The sequence below is a fragment of the Calidris pugnax genome, unplaced genomic scaffold, assembly GCF_001431845.1.
Source record: "Calidris pugnax isolate Ruff unplaced genomic scaffold, ASM143184v1 scaffold272, whole genome shotgun sequence".
Lineage (NCBI taxonomy): Eukaryota > Metazoa > Chordata > Aves > Charadriiformes > Scolopacidae > Calidris > Calidris pugnax.
Window position 1 is genome coordinate 428,816 of NW_015091016.1, and position 14,234 is coordinate 443,049.

Sequence of the window (14,234 nt, forward strand, 5' to 3'; positions counted from 1 at the left end):
CCTTGGAGCCCCTTCCAGTCCCTCAAGGGGCTCCAGGAGAGATGGGGAGGGACTCTGGATGAGGGAGGGGAGCCAGAGGAGGAGGGGAAAGGGTTTGACACCGAAAGAGGGGAAACTGAGCTGAGCTGTGGGGAAGAACTTGTTTGGTGTGAGGGTGGTGAGAGCCTGGCCCAGGTTGGCCAGAGAAGCTGTGGCTGCCCCATCCCTGGAGGGGTTCAAGGGCAGGTTGGAGGGGGCTTGGAGCAACCTGGGCTGGTGGGAGGTGTCCCTGCCCAGGGCAGGGGGTGGCACTGAGTGGGATTTAATATCCCTTCCCACCCAAACCATTCTGTGATTCTAAAACCCTGAGTCACGCCCGTCTGAAGAACTCAACAAACCTCCTGAATTATTCAGTTTGCTGCTTTTTTTAGACCGAAGCATCAGAAAACACGAACTCTCCTTCAGCAACCGCGGCTGGATGCAAACCCACTCAGAAAAGCCTAAAAAGCTCTCCCTTAAGCCCAGAAAGTACAAAAGCCTCCATAAATAAAACCTTGTACCAAACGGGGGAACTACGCAGGCAGGTAAAAGAGGAAAAATGGCTTTAATTAGAAAAGAACACCTTTAAGTGACCTATTTACAAAATGCTAAATGTAAGGAATGACTGTTTTTAGGGTTTTATTCTGTTACTTTCTTTTGTTTGGGTTGATTTTTTTAATTTCTTTGTTTTGTTTTGTTTTAACTTTGTGCACTGGCAACTTATTCAACAGCAAAACAGGGTGAGATGACAATTGTGCAGCAAGGACCGAGCCTCAGCTGGGTGGCAGTTCTGTTGCTTTCTTTTGTTTGGGTTGATTTTTAAATTTCTTTGTTTTGTTTTGTTTTTTTTTAAACTTTGTGCCCTGGCAACTTATTCAACAGCAAAAGAGGGTGAGATGACAATTGAGCAGCAAGGACCGAGCCTCAGCTGGGTGGCAGTTAAATGCTTCCATGACACACCATATCATCAGAAATATTGCTCAGTGCAGACAACCCTTCCCAGATGTCATTTTTCTGGGAATCCTCACAAAATCAGGCATTTTAAGCTGCAAGAGCTGCGCTGCCACGAACACCAGCCATTATTTAGTAGCTCATTCATGTGTGTTAAGTACCTTGTAAGCCCAACGTGGAGATGAGCATCCATCTCATCCAGCCCCCGGGCACTTCTTATGCCTTGAGCACAGCGGGAAGAAATTTTCCTTCTTTCTATTTCTGCCTCCCCCCCAACTCCCAGCAACAACAAAATCATGTGGATCATTGAAATAATTTCCATTTTCATGTATGAACTAAACCAATTATTTGCTGGCCAGGTCTTCCATCACCTTCTGGACAGGAAGGTATCCCAGTATAAACCATTTACCTCTTCCAGGAACAGCAGTTAATGGAGCACGTGCAGGTGTTAACCAGGCACAAGCAGCACCACCCACGAGGATTGTCACCACAGGACAAGTATTGAGAGGTCAGTTCCAGATGTTTATTGGGGTGATTTATTCAACAGCGATACACACATCGTACAGAGCATCGCAACCACCGAGAAGTCAGGAGCGACAACAGACAAGCGTTAAGCAGAGGAGTTAGAGTGTGTGCTGAGAAGATTCAACGTTCTCTCCAGAGGGTGGAGAAAAGGTTGGGGACCACGGGATTTACCCACAGGAACACAGTTGCTAAATTGTGTTTCCACATTTCTGGAAATAAAACCTGAAAAACGCCACACACACCCCTGCACGTTCATTTCCTGCCCTGAGTTTTCAGCCAGATCCATGTCCATTTTCAGAAGACAGAAGACACAACGCTCTGCATTGACCCTCCAACATCCCCTGCCACCCCCACACCACGACACCCACCCTCCCCTGGACAGGAATGTGACACTTCTGCCCCAGAAAGAGCAAAAGGGACAGAATTTTGCCCCAGAAGTGACACTTCTGCCCTATAAATACCAAAAGGGTGACACTGCAGAGCTTTTGGTAGGAGTCCTGTGAGGAAGAACCACCAACCAGCAAGAAATAACCATCTTTCTTCCTCTGTCTACAAGTTTTCATTCAAAATTGTCAATGTAATGACATTTAAAATAAACAGGGATAAAAATATGGAAATATGAGAGGGGAAAAAAGAAGTGGTAGTGGAATGGCATGAACTATTCCTGTCAGGCTGCACCAGGAACCCTGGCTCGGGGCTGCTGGAGACCTGCGTCCAGCCCCATTGCACCCACTGGGTTGACATGTTGACCAAGCCAACTGGGACCAGTGCTAGAACCACCCCCCTCTGGCCAAAACCTGAAAGCATTATTGCAGTTCAATAAAATAAGGTGCAGGGGTTGGTGGGGGAGGAAGGCTGATACTCAATGTGAAAACTTTGGTTATTCAACCTGGAAATGTCTCTCTCTAATTATTTACTCTTTATTTCCAGGGCAGACATAGTAAAGGCTGCTTAAGGCAGAAGGTGAGAAAGAAAAACTTGTGGAACCAAGTTAAAACACCTCCAAAATCAACCATATTTAAAAAAAAAGTAGCTACAAAAAGGTCTTTAAAAAAATAAAGCCAAGAACTCAACAATCTCCTTTTATGGCAACAGAGAGCAGAAGTCCCACAAGAGGAAAGTGCTTCATGAGCATGAGAAGGACCAAACACCTCTCCTTGTGATGGCCACCACACGTGTCACCTCTTGGTGTGACACACAACAGAGCTGATGTGTGAGGTGTGGCTGGAGGAACCATGCTGGTGGCCCTTGGACCTTCCACCACCCCCAAAGGGGCACAGATGAGGCTTTGGTGGCTTCTCAGAGGTGGAGGCTATTGGTCACACGCTACCATGCGGTATTATTTCCAGTAAAACCAGTAAAACAGAGGGCAATCTGATGGCCACACTTGCCAGTGCATCCTGAATCCCAGTTTCCTTGCTCTAGCCCACAGGGAAACGCTTAGTTTTGTACTTAGATAAGGATTTGGTCTCAAAAGCTGCTGGTCTTTAGAAATGGTGGTGGCTCTACCAGGTTGGGGACACCAGACCCGCAAGGGAAGAGCCCAGCTTTGGCAACGGGGTTTTCCCCTGAAGTGACAGCCATTGACCTCGGAGGGGAAGCCAAGGGTGCTACTCATTTAGACATTGGCACCCGCAAGGATGTTGGCTACTAACGAGGCTTTGAAGGATGGGAGAGCAACAAAGGGCCACCAAATTAGTGAACAAAAGCCTGGAGTCCCGGCACGCATGGCTACACGCACACAACCCATGGGACACTCACCCCGGGTGGGGAGCATGTGAGGTCCCCAAGGAAAGGAAAAAAACATCATTGAGACCAGATGGGTCACTATTTGAGGGAGATCTTCAAAGCAAACCTTCTACTGGCGTTAACAGCAGGACTCATTCAAGGTGGGATACCCTTCCAGTAAATCAATGGTAGACCAGTACCATAACATGGCTGTGGGTACTGGCAGGGCACTGGGAATACTCAGGTGCAAGTTATTCTCTCCACAACAAGAAAATATCATTTTTTGGCAAGCAAAGGTCTTAGTGTGATACTTTTTGGCAATTTGGAGAATCACATCCTCCTTTAGATGGGATTTGGGTTCAAATAACCCCTGTACTTCAAGCCGATGTTGGAGGGAAAGTACCTTCAGCACCACAAACAAAACATTCTACACAAACCTGAGCTGGTCTCATGTAAAATACTAAATATTCTCTCTAAATTACTTCCTCCTTTTGCATTTTATCTGTTGAATGGTAGTAACTAATATTTTTGTGTTGGGAGAGCACCTTTACGAAGGCAGCAGGAATTGCAACAGGTTTAAGGTTAAACCAGCCCCATTCCTTTTGGTGTTGCTGGAAACTGTCATAATTATTTCAGAATAAATTTAACAATCTAGCCCTAGATCCTTCATTTTTCTCCCTTTTAGAGGGAACAGGTTATTTCTGATGGCAGATAAGATCCCATCCAAGGTAATGATTTACCAAAACAAAGCTAAAGGGAGGAAGTTTAAAAAAAAGGCAATTTTCTTTCTTAATTCCAAGGCTTCAGGAAAGCAGGAATTTGGGGTTGGTCCTTTTCCTTTCTACTCCCGGTACTTGAACCCCAAAATCCACCCCACAAACCAGAGAACCTGCTGAAACCTCAGCAAACATGGGTTTTCCTAATTTCCCAAGTCCGTATAATAAGTGCTACGATGTGAAAACACCCGTTTTTTTGGAGGAAGACAACATTATGAAAGGGAAAAACCTCGCCTGAGAAGGTTTCCAAGCAGGAAGGATGGAGGCAGGTGCATCTCAGCGTTACTCGAAATGCTGGGGTGAGGAGGGGGAGGAGGGAAAGGAGCTGCAGTCGTGGTGAAAGCACAACTTCCAATTTCACATCAAACCTTCTGTTACTCAGCGCCCGTGAAATAAAGGATAGAAATGAAAATTTAAAAGTGGTCGAACTAAAAATAAATAAATAAATAAATGATGGAGCTGTAGAACTAAAAATAAATAAATAAATAAATAAATGATGGAGCTGTAATTTGTGATTTAAACCCGGTGGGAGCGTGGAATTAAACCCCAATCGTGCACGTTTGTGCTTACACAAGGAGAGGAAGGTTTCAACAAGCACTGCAGAGCAGAGAGGGAGGAGGAGGAGGGCTGGTCGGCCGAGAGCACAGTGACCCTTTGGCTTCTTCTACCCGGAAAGTCCAAGGATGTAAAAGCAAGAGCTCTGTAAAATGCTGAAGATTTTAGAAGTGTAATGGCAGGTAGAAAAGGACACTGGTCTTGTATCAGTGGCAGCCCCAGTGTTAGGAGACAGTCTAGGCTTCTAGGAGGAGAAAATAGAAGAGAGGGGAAAAAGAAGGAGGAGAGGGAAACGGGATGGGGAAAGGGGGCAAAAAAGCGCAAGTCATTAGTAAACATGAACATTCAGGTAGCAACTGCACAACAAGCAATATTTCATTTAGTGCAGCCAGGAGATTTGCCAAAAGCCAGATTAGAGACACGTGGAATTTCGCTTTTTTAGACGTGTCTGAAAAGATCTTGCTCGTCACGCTACAGCACGACGTGGTGCCACATGCAAAAATTAGCCGTGATAAATCAAGATTAGTGACAAATTGCCATCCAAAGAGCAGCGGCGGCAGCTCAGGACGCTGCTTAAAAGCACAATTTGCACCCAAAGCAGCGACAAACCAAGTATTTTTGGGAGCCGGTCTGGGAGAAGAGAGTGACCAGGAGGCTGGGTGGAGAGAAGGTCCAGCTCGGGGGAAGTATGACCATGGGACAGTGATACTTCCCAGGTCACTTCTCACCTTCCAGCAAGATCACGACCAGGAGCTCAGGAGAAATGTCCACATTAAACCATTTGACCATCATCGATGGATTTCTTTCCAGAAATTTGTTTGGGTTTTTTTTAAAAGAAAAAAAATCTATATAATTCCTTTGAACTCTAGGCAAATATCCTGCAATAAGGAGTTGCAAACGTTGCACTAGTCAAAAATGACACTTTTTATTTTTGGGTTGTTTTAAACCTGCTGTCAGTTTTACCAGGCACCCTCTCAGCTTCCCACAGAAGCGGTTGCCCAGTTCAATACCTGGATGCCATCAGTGATTATAAACTACTCCAGTTCCCCCCCTCCTCGCCCTGGCTGATCCCCTCGAGCTGCAGCAGATGTGCACAGTTCCCCCCCAAAACGCCGCACCGGCCGCTCTGCTATTTACCCTTATAAGGACAAAAAAAAAACCCCAGAATGACTAGAGAGAGGTTCCAGGCTCTGTGCTGAGGCCCCAAGCCAGAGCTCCCAGGCTGGAGCTCTCAGATTCTCAACAATAAAATAATCAAAAAAAAAAAAAATCCAACCCCCAAACCCACAAAGTAAATAAGGAACCGCCACGTAGGGCTCAGCGCTGCCAAGAATTGAACCCTCTGGAGAAGTTGCCTCTCTTGGGGGGGCACAGGGGGGACTCAGCATCACGGTGGGGCTCCCAGAGTAAACACTCGACGTAGAGTCAACCCTTTCTGTTCTTCTTTTACATTCTGAAACGCTGAACTACGCACATCCCCGCAGCAAGGGTTTAAATACATCAGGGGTATAATATAAATAAGTCAAGAGTTACTGCAGGGTTTGGCCCCCGAGTTACAGGAGGTTTGGATTTTTGCCATCCCTTACATTAAGGGTATTTTGGGGGGGGGGGGGGCAGGAGCAGCCCAGGCTGCCAAAGCGGCATGAAGATTTCAGGGAGAGATAAGGGGATATTTGTATTTTCAAATAGCTTTAACTACATCTTTCCCCGATGCTCGCCCTGAAGTCTCTTTCAGAACCCAATTCAGACACATTTCTGCTTTTAAAAGCTCTCTCTGGAGCTCTTGATGCTACTTCTTGGTAGCAAAAAGCTGGTTTTCCTCGAGCATCATCACCTCCCTTGGTCCTCTCTCAGCTACTCCCTTCCCACCTCTGTGCTGGGCTCACGCTGCACAGCCAGAGAATTGTTTTGGCTTTAAAAAGAGCCCGATCAGGGAATGGATCCAGCTATAAATTAATAAACCAGCCGAAAACTGAAGGTGGTTTCAGGCCAGGGACCAGGAGCTTTAGGCAGCACCTACTGAAGGTAGGACCAGGCACAACTGATGTCCATCACCTGCTGTGGAACATCTCATCTCTTGTTCTGCTCCTCACCCTGAAAACCCTTCATTGTCTGAGGGGAATTCAGCGTTTCTCCCCCTCTCTCTAATGTAAAAATGTGGATATTTCAAGTATTCTGTAGAGAAGGGAGTAGGGAGAAAAAGAGTCTGTGAAACAGTTGTGTTGTCTAAACCTCCTGTTATTCTGCAAAGCCTAATTAACTCGCTGCCTACGACCCCCCCTCCTCTGCCACGCTGCTTCCACCACTTTGATGTTGCTTTCAGACAGCCTTCAACAAGAAGGAAAAATAAATAAAATCCAACTCTACCCCACAAAGACAGAACTTATGAATAAATTAAAAGGCTTCAGACACATAAAAGTATCTTTGATCACAGTTGTTTGCATTTAGTGTGTGAAGAGTTAAACCTCCAGAAAGTTACTAGGAAGTAAACAACGAGATTATTATTTTTTTAATCACAATTCAGAAGTTCAATTAAAAAAAAAATGCCAATGCATTGAATTAGTCATACCTGGAGTATCATAAATCTGATTTTATTTCTATATCTCCTTTTAGTTATATCTATTTAAAAAAAAACAAGAGGAAGTGTCCTTAGGAAGGTTCAGAGCGCCGTTAATTTTAGTTGCCTATTAAATGATAAAAGATGCACAGCTTCCTTTTCACCACATTTGCAACAGCAAAGTAAAAAGATCAATTTTTAGATTCCCATCCTCCATAAGAAGGTGAACACCTGCTCACACTCAACAGAATTACAGCCAAAACAAGTGGTTTAATTCCTGCCTGTCTCCCACTCCCACACAGTCATCACTATCTCGGGGCTGCACCAGGGATGCTCGTGCAGGGACCACCCGAACAATCTCAGGATGACAATCAACTTTTCCAATATTTTATCCTCAAGAAAATGGAGGTGCTACAGTCTGGCCTCCTCACCCCAAAGGGAAACAACCCACAGGCCCATACCCAGTCACAGAGTTTGGTACCGCTCATCCAGCTGGGATTTGGTGGGAAACCCAAGTCCCTCTCACATTGTTCACCATTAAAGGTAACGGCTAAAAGGTGACTAAACTTCAGTGGGGTTTAGGCTGCTTGGAAAGATCAATTCTCCTTCAGATTCCTCACAACCTTGAAATACTGGTCCACTAAACTAACGACAAGGTTCTTCAGACAGAGGTGCCCTAACGCTGCATGGAAAAAGGCTCAGAAGACCTCAATTCCCCCTTTGACATCAGTAAAGGAGGTATTAGGAGATATTTACGGACAGGTGGTTTGGGGTGGAAGGAGATGCTGCAGAATGAGCAAAGCAGAGTGATTTCAGCAGCAGCTCAGAATTAGGGAATGAAAAAAACCAGCAAAGGGTGGTGCACCCTGAGAAGAAACATCACTGTCAGTCCCACGGGGACACGAGAAGTCACTCCCATGGGTCAGGGCAGAGTTCAGCCAAAATATCGTGTAATTGGAAAGCCCTTTAGGTATCGGTGCCCTAGAGGTTGCCTTCCCCACACTGAACTTGGATGTCTTCAGTCCACACAATGTCCTTTAGAATTAGGCTTTGTGAAAATAAGCAATTTCAAACCCAAAAGAGAATGAAGTTTCTATTTCGTTTCAAATTCTTTGAGAAGATCATAAAAAAAAAAAAAAACCCTAAACCCAACCCTCTATGGAGAAACACGACCCGAAAAAAGAAGATGCATTTTGTCACAGTGAGTTTTCACTGGTCCAGTAACAAATAAACGAGCTGACGTGTTCCCTTCAGACATGACACACGTACCTGTGCGGTGATCTATCCCGTGGTCACCGTTTTCTATGACCGTTGGCCCAGAAGCTGAAGTATCTGCAAGAAACCAAAGGAAACGTTAGAACTGGATGAAGTTAATCTTAGTCCAAAGCTTATTTTTAAGTTCCTGCCTTTGAGATCAGAGCGTGGCCCTTCTAAAAGCACCTGGTACTGGATGGTGCTGGTATTAACCCTGGTCCATGTCACCAGCAGCACAGTATTTCTGTAGGTGACCACAACAACCGGTGACCATGACAAGGCCATTTACGTAAATGGAAGACATCATCCCTGCACCACATCTTAAAATGTTTTTTTTCTAACGTCTTCTTAAATAAACTCTGCTTCATTTCTAAGAATTTATCCCATTTTTCCAGCTGGGAAATAGTGAAGACAAGTCGTCGCAGGAACGACACTGAGTAGTGTTAATTAAGCCTAACGAGCAGCACAAGCTCCAACAGCGGTTCGGTGCCTCGGGCCATCGGTTCTGCTTATTGTGATGAAACGGGGCATTTGCTTAAAAAATAAGTAAATAAAATCAAATCCCTCCCAGAGAGACACACACTCAGTTACCTGGAGTCGCTGCCGTCCCTTCCCTGAGCTCAGGCAGTTCTAAAACAAAGCTACGTTACCCGTGTGCTTCAGACCCAGCACTCCAGGGCTCAATCCAACCCTCAGGGAAGCAAAAGGAAAGTCCTTCCAGTTACTTCAGTGGCTCATCCTGGGGTTTCACACAAATTCAACATGAACTTGCCAGACAGCTTATAGAAAAACATACACCTACATCCTCTTCAAGTGCCTGAAAATACCAGAGGAATCCTTGGACCTGTTTCTCAGCAGTTAAACACAGCAGCTCCTCCTGCTGTCAGGCACTACAGGGTCTGGGATTTACTCCACCAGTACAACTCTCTTCTCTAGGAACTGGGAGAACTACCCACAGTCACTGGATTTAGTGGTCAGTTCAGGAGAGGAGAAATGATGGGTGATGGGATGGTTTCTACAACACAGTTGCCAGAAGAGATGCTGGGCTTCGTGTGGAGGACCAGGGTCTTACAAGGAGACTTCCAAGGAATCCCGTGGAGGAGCCCCACAGGTCCTGCAGAACCTCCCAGTTACCAGCAAAGAAGCTCAGCCCCAGTAAGTCCTGCTCAAAGAGGTGTCATAACACTGGTTTAATGAAGGCAGCTGAGAATGCCTCTGTGACAGTGGCTTTGCAAGTCTTCTCCTGTCTTCACTCATGCTAAACGTGTCAAAAAGCCTTTTGGTGGTGGAGAAAATAAACAGCAACCCCCCCTGGCACCACCCACAAACTCCCTCCCATTCCTTCCTCCATTTAAACTGGAATAGAAAACCTGAGAGCAAGTTCTGTTTTGAATTGGATAAAATGATCACATAGAAATGTGGAACGGTTTGGGTGGGAAGGGACCTTAAAGCCCCCCCAGTGCCACCCCCTGCCCTGGGCAGGGACACCTCCCACCACACCAGGTCCCTCCAAGCCCCCTCCAACCTGCCCTTGAACCCCTCCAGGGATGGGGCAGCCACAGCTTCTCTGCCCAACCTGGGCCAGGCTCTCACCACCCTCACACCAAACAAGTTCTTCCCCACATCTCAGCTCCATCTCCCCTCTTGCAGGGTCAAACCCTTCCCCCTCCTCCTCTGGCTCCCCTCCCTCATCCAGAGTCCCTCCCCAGCTTTCCTGGAGCCCCTTGAGGGACTGGAAGGGGCTCCAAGGTCTCCCTGGAGCCTCTCCCCTCCCCGATCCTATTGCCCGCTTGGTGCTGCTGGAAATTCTGTGTGTTTCAGCTCTTCAGAAAATAAATACTTCATCTGTAGAAACGTTTCATTCAGGGCCCAGTCCCCCAGGTGGGGAGTGATCCAAGCCAACTGCCTTCCGGCCAAAAGAGAAGCCAGGACACCCCACCCTCCCCTACCAAGGGCTCTGCAAACTTAAAACAAAACAAAACAACAAAACCCTACCAAAATATTAGTAACTGGGCAAAAGCTAAAGAAGATTTTAGGACCAACAGTGGGATCCCAAATGAGCAGAAGAACTGGGAATGCCTTGTCTTGCCTTTGGACCTTCTTGGGAACAACAAAAAGCAGGTAAAATGGTTTCCTTTATGGTTTTAGATTTTTTGGAAGACAAGCTTCGAGAAAAATCAGGTCAAATCAAACAACCCCCCCCAGCACTAGTAGCTTATATTTCTACGTCTCTGAAAGTCAGCTCCTTTAGAGAAAATCAAACTTATTTTAGTTACCTCAAGCACAAGCGTGACAGCACCCAACAATCTTCCCAGGGCCGTGGGTGCCCTCCCCTCATACTCCAAATTGCATAAAACCAAAACCATGTCAAGATGTTGTAACTACATAATCCTCATCGGAATCACAAGAGAGAGTATTTGCATCTGGCCCATGGATCAAAGGATTGTTTTTTTTATATAAACAAATTTAAGGCAGCAATCACTAAACCGATAATCTCCAGCAAATGGACAGTGCCAATATAAAACCCCGTAATCTCTGGCACGGAGCACATGGGAGCGCAACCACAACCTGGTGTGTTCCCACCACCAGCCCCATCGGAGGGACAGGAGAGCAGAGGGCAAAGAGAACAGAGAGCTCTTGGAAGATCAAGGTGGGGTGGACGGGTTGGGGATGAGAATAATTTTGCACATTTTATCATCCCATCACACTTCAGGTGTGAAAACGTGGTTGAACGCGACTGCGTCAGAGAACTTGGACCAAAAAAAGCCATGAGTGAGCACAAAAATGCTGATAAAGAGGGTGCCATAGAGCCAGAGGCAGCTGGGAACTCTTACACAAGTAGCTTGAGCCGTTTCAGTTCATACATTTGAACATTCTGTCTCAAAAGGGCTTCTGAAGAGCACTCATGGAATGGTAGGGGTTGGAAAGGACCTCTAAAGATCACCCAGTGCAACCCCTGCCAGAGCAGGGGACACCTCCACAGGAACACCTCCAGGATGGTTTGGAATGTCTCCAGAGAAGGAGACTCCACCACCTCTCTGGGCAGCCTCTGCCAGGGCTCTGCCACCCTCACACCAAACAAGTTCCTCCTCAGGTTGAGATGGAACTTCCCCTGTTCCAGTTTGTGCCCGTTCCCTCGGCACCACCAAAACCAGACTGGCCCCATCCTCCTGACACCCACCCTTGAAGTCTAGGGATTTATACTGATCAGAAACTTTAACAACTTTGGGACAGGAATGGGGATGGACAGACTTGGAGAGGGTGAAGGTGTTTAATGTATTATAAGAGATAAAAATGCACGTATCGGCATTATTTGTGGACTTTTTTTAATCCCTCTGAAACTCTGGGATCTTTGGCTCAGCTCCATCTCCCCTCTTGCAGGGTCAAACCCTTCCCCCTCCTCCTCTGGCTCCCCTCCCTCATCCAGAGTCCCTCCCCAGCTTTCCTGGAGCCCCTTGAGGGACTGGAAGGGGCTCCAAGGTCTCCCTGGAGCCTCTCCCCTCCCCGATCCTATTGCCCGCTTGGTGCTGCTGGAAATTCTGTGTGTTTCAGCTCTTCAGAAAATAAATACTTCATCTGTAGAAACGTTTCATTCAGGGCCCAGTCCCCCAGGTGGGGAGTGATCCAAGCCAACTGCCTTCCGGCCAAAAGAGAAGCCAGGACACCCCACCCTCCCCTACCAAGGGCTCTGCAAACTTAAAACAAAACAAAACAACAAAACCCTACCAAAATATTAGTAACTGGGCAAAAGCTAAAGAAGATTTTAGGACCAACAGTGGGATCCCAAATGAGCAGAAGAACTGGGAATGCCTTGTCTTGCCTTTGGACCTTCTTGGGAACAACAAAAAGCAGGTAAAATGGTTTCCTTTATGGTTTGAGATTTTTTGGAAGACAAGCTTCGAGAAAAATCAGGTCAAATCAAACAACCCCCCCCAGCACTAGTAGCTTATATTTCTACGTCTCTGAAAGTCAGCTCCTTTAGAGAAAATCAAACTTATTTTAGTTACCTCAAGCACAAGCGTGACAGCACCCAACAATCTTCCCAGGGCCGTGGGTGCCCTCCCCTCATACTCCAAATTGCATAAAACCAAAACCATGTCAAGATGTTGTAACTACATAATCCTCATCGGAATCACAAGAGAGAGTATTTGCATCTGGCCCATGGATCAAAGGATTGTTTTTTTTATATAAACAAATTTAAGGCAGCAATCGCTAAACCGATAATCTCCAGCAAATGGACAGTGCCAATATAAAACCCCGTAATCTCTGGCACGGAGCACATGGGAGCGCAACCACAACCTGGTGTGTTCCCACCACCAGCCCCATCGGAGGGACAGGAGAGCAGAGGGCAAAGAGAACAGAGAGCTCTTGGAAGATCAAGGTGGGGTGGACGGGTTGGGGATGAGAATAATTTTGCACATTTTATCATCCCATCACACTTCAGGTGTGAAAACGTGGTTGAACGCGACTGCGTCAGAGAACTTGGACCAAAAAAAGCCATGAGTGAGCACAAAAATGCTGATAAAGAGGGTGTCATAGAGCCAGAGGCAGCTGGGAACTCTTACACAAGTAGCTTGAGCCGTTTCAGTTCATACATTTGAACATTCTGTCTCAAAAGGGCTTCTGAAGAGCACTCATGGAATGGTAGGGGTTGGAAAGGACCTCTAAAGATCACCCAGTGCAACCCCTGCCAGAGCAGGGGACACCTCCACAGGAACACCTCCAGGATGGTTTGGAATGTCTCCAGAGAAGGAGACTCCACCACCTCTCTGGGCAGCCTCTGCCAGGGCTCTGCCACCCTCACACCAAACAAGTTCCTCATCAGGTTGAGATGGAACTTCCCCTGTTCCAGTTTGTGCCCGTTCCCTCGGCACCACTGAAAACAGACTGGCCCCATCCTCCTGACACCCACCCTTGAAGTCTAGGGATTTATACTGATCAGAAACTTTAACAACTTTGGGACAGGAATGGGGATGGACAGACTTGGAGAGGGTGAAGGTGTTTAATGTATTATAAGAGATAAAAATGCACGTATCGGCATTATTTGTGGACTTTTTTTAATCCCTCTGAAACTCTGGGATCTTTGGAGCATTCTCCATCTTCACTTTCATACAACAAAGTGTTTAAACTTTCTTCTGGAAAAGCAAATCCCGCCGCCTTCTGCAAGAAAAGTGCTTATTCCCAGTGCAGAAAAGAGGGTAAAAGGGAAAGGAAATGTGGTTTTTCAGGTTTTGGGCTCTGGAGCTGGTTTATGCCCATCCCAGGGGACGATGGTCTCCTCTGGAGCTGTGATTTGTGTGTCCATCCCAGGGGCCCATGGCCTGCTCCGCTCCGCAGCGGTGGCCGTCCAGCAGCATCAGGCAGAGCCATCTCGTGGTGACACTTGGGCTTGAAAAAAAAAGCCCCGAAGCCACTGCCCGGCGCAAATTAAAAGAATTTCAGCACTTACCACACGCTCAGCATTTGTCTCCCTATTACAAAAACACACACAAAAATGAAGAGTCACCACCAAGTCTGTGACCGGAGCAAGTTTGAAAATGCAAAACATGCATTTACTGTCACAGGGGCACGAGGGGCTGTGACACAGCCCTGGCTTTGTACAGGATTCCTCCATGGGTCACAATCAAACGTTTCAGAAACAATATGGGTCCTCGCTCGAGCTAAAACATTTCACAGGAGCACTGCTGCCTGCTGCAGGCTAGTAAAAAAAAAAAAAAAAAAAAAAAAAGCAGTATTTTCCTTCCAGTTGGAACTTGCTCCCACCCAAACGTCTCTCCCTTTGTCCTTCGGGATGCCTGACCCTATTTTACAGGAGCATCCTAATGAAAACTGTCACAACAGCCTCCAAAACTTGAACTGAAAGCTCCAGG

The 14,234-nt window shown here is 46.6% G+C and overlaps 1 protein-coding gene across 8 annotated transcripts in view; it reads right to left on the bottom strand.

Annotated features, from left to right (window-relative positions):
• Positions 1–14,234, bottom strand: part of MAP4 (microtubule associated protein 4) — a 123,857-nt gene that overhangs the window by 85,236 nt on the left and 24,387 nt on the right. For 7 of the 8 annotated variants that reach the window (XM_014955768.1, XM_014955766.1, XM_014955764.1 and 4 more), the window contains exon 3: positions 8,380–8,442. In XM_014955768.1, the coding sequence (XP_014811254.1) occupies positions 8,380–8,442 (63 nt within the window). Of the gene's footprint in view, positions 1–4,460; positions 4,798–8,379; positions 8,443–14,234 lie in introns of those variants that run through there. The other variant, XM_014955769.1, reaches the window with a different exon arrangement.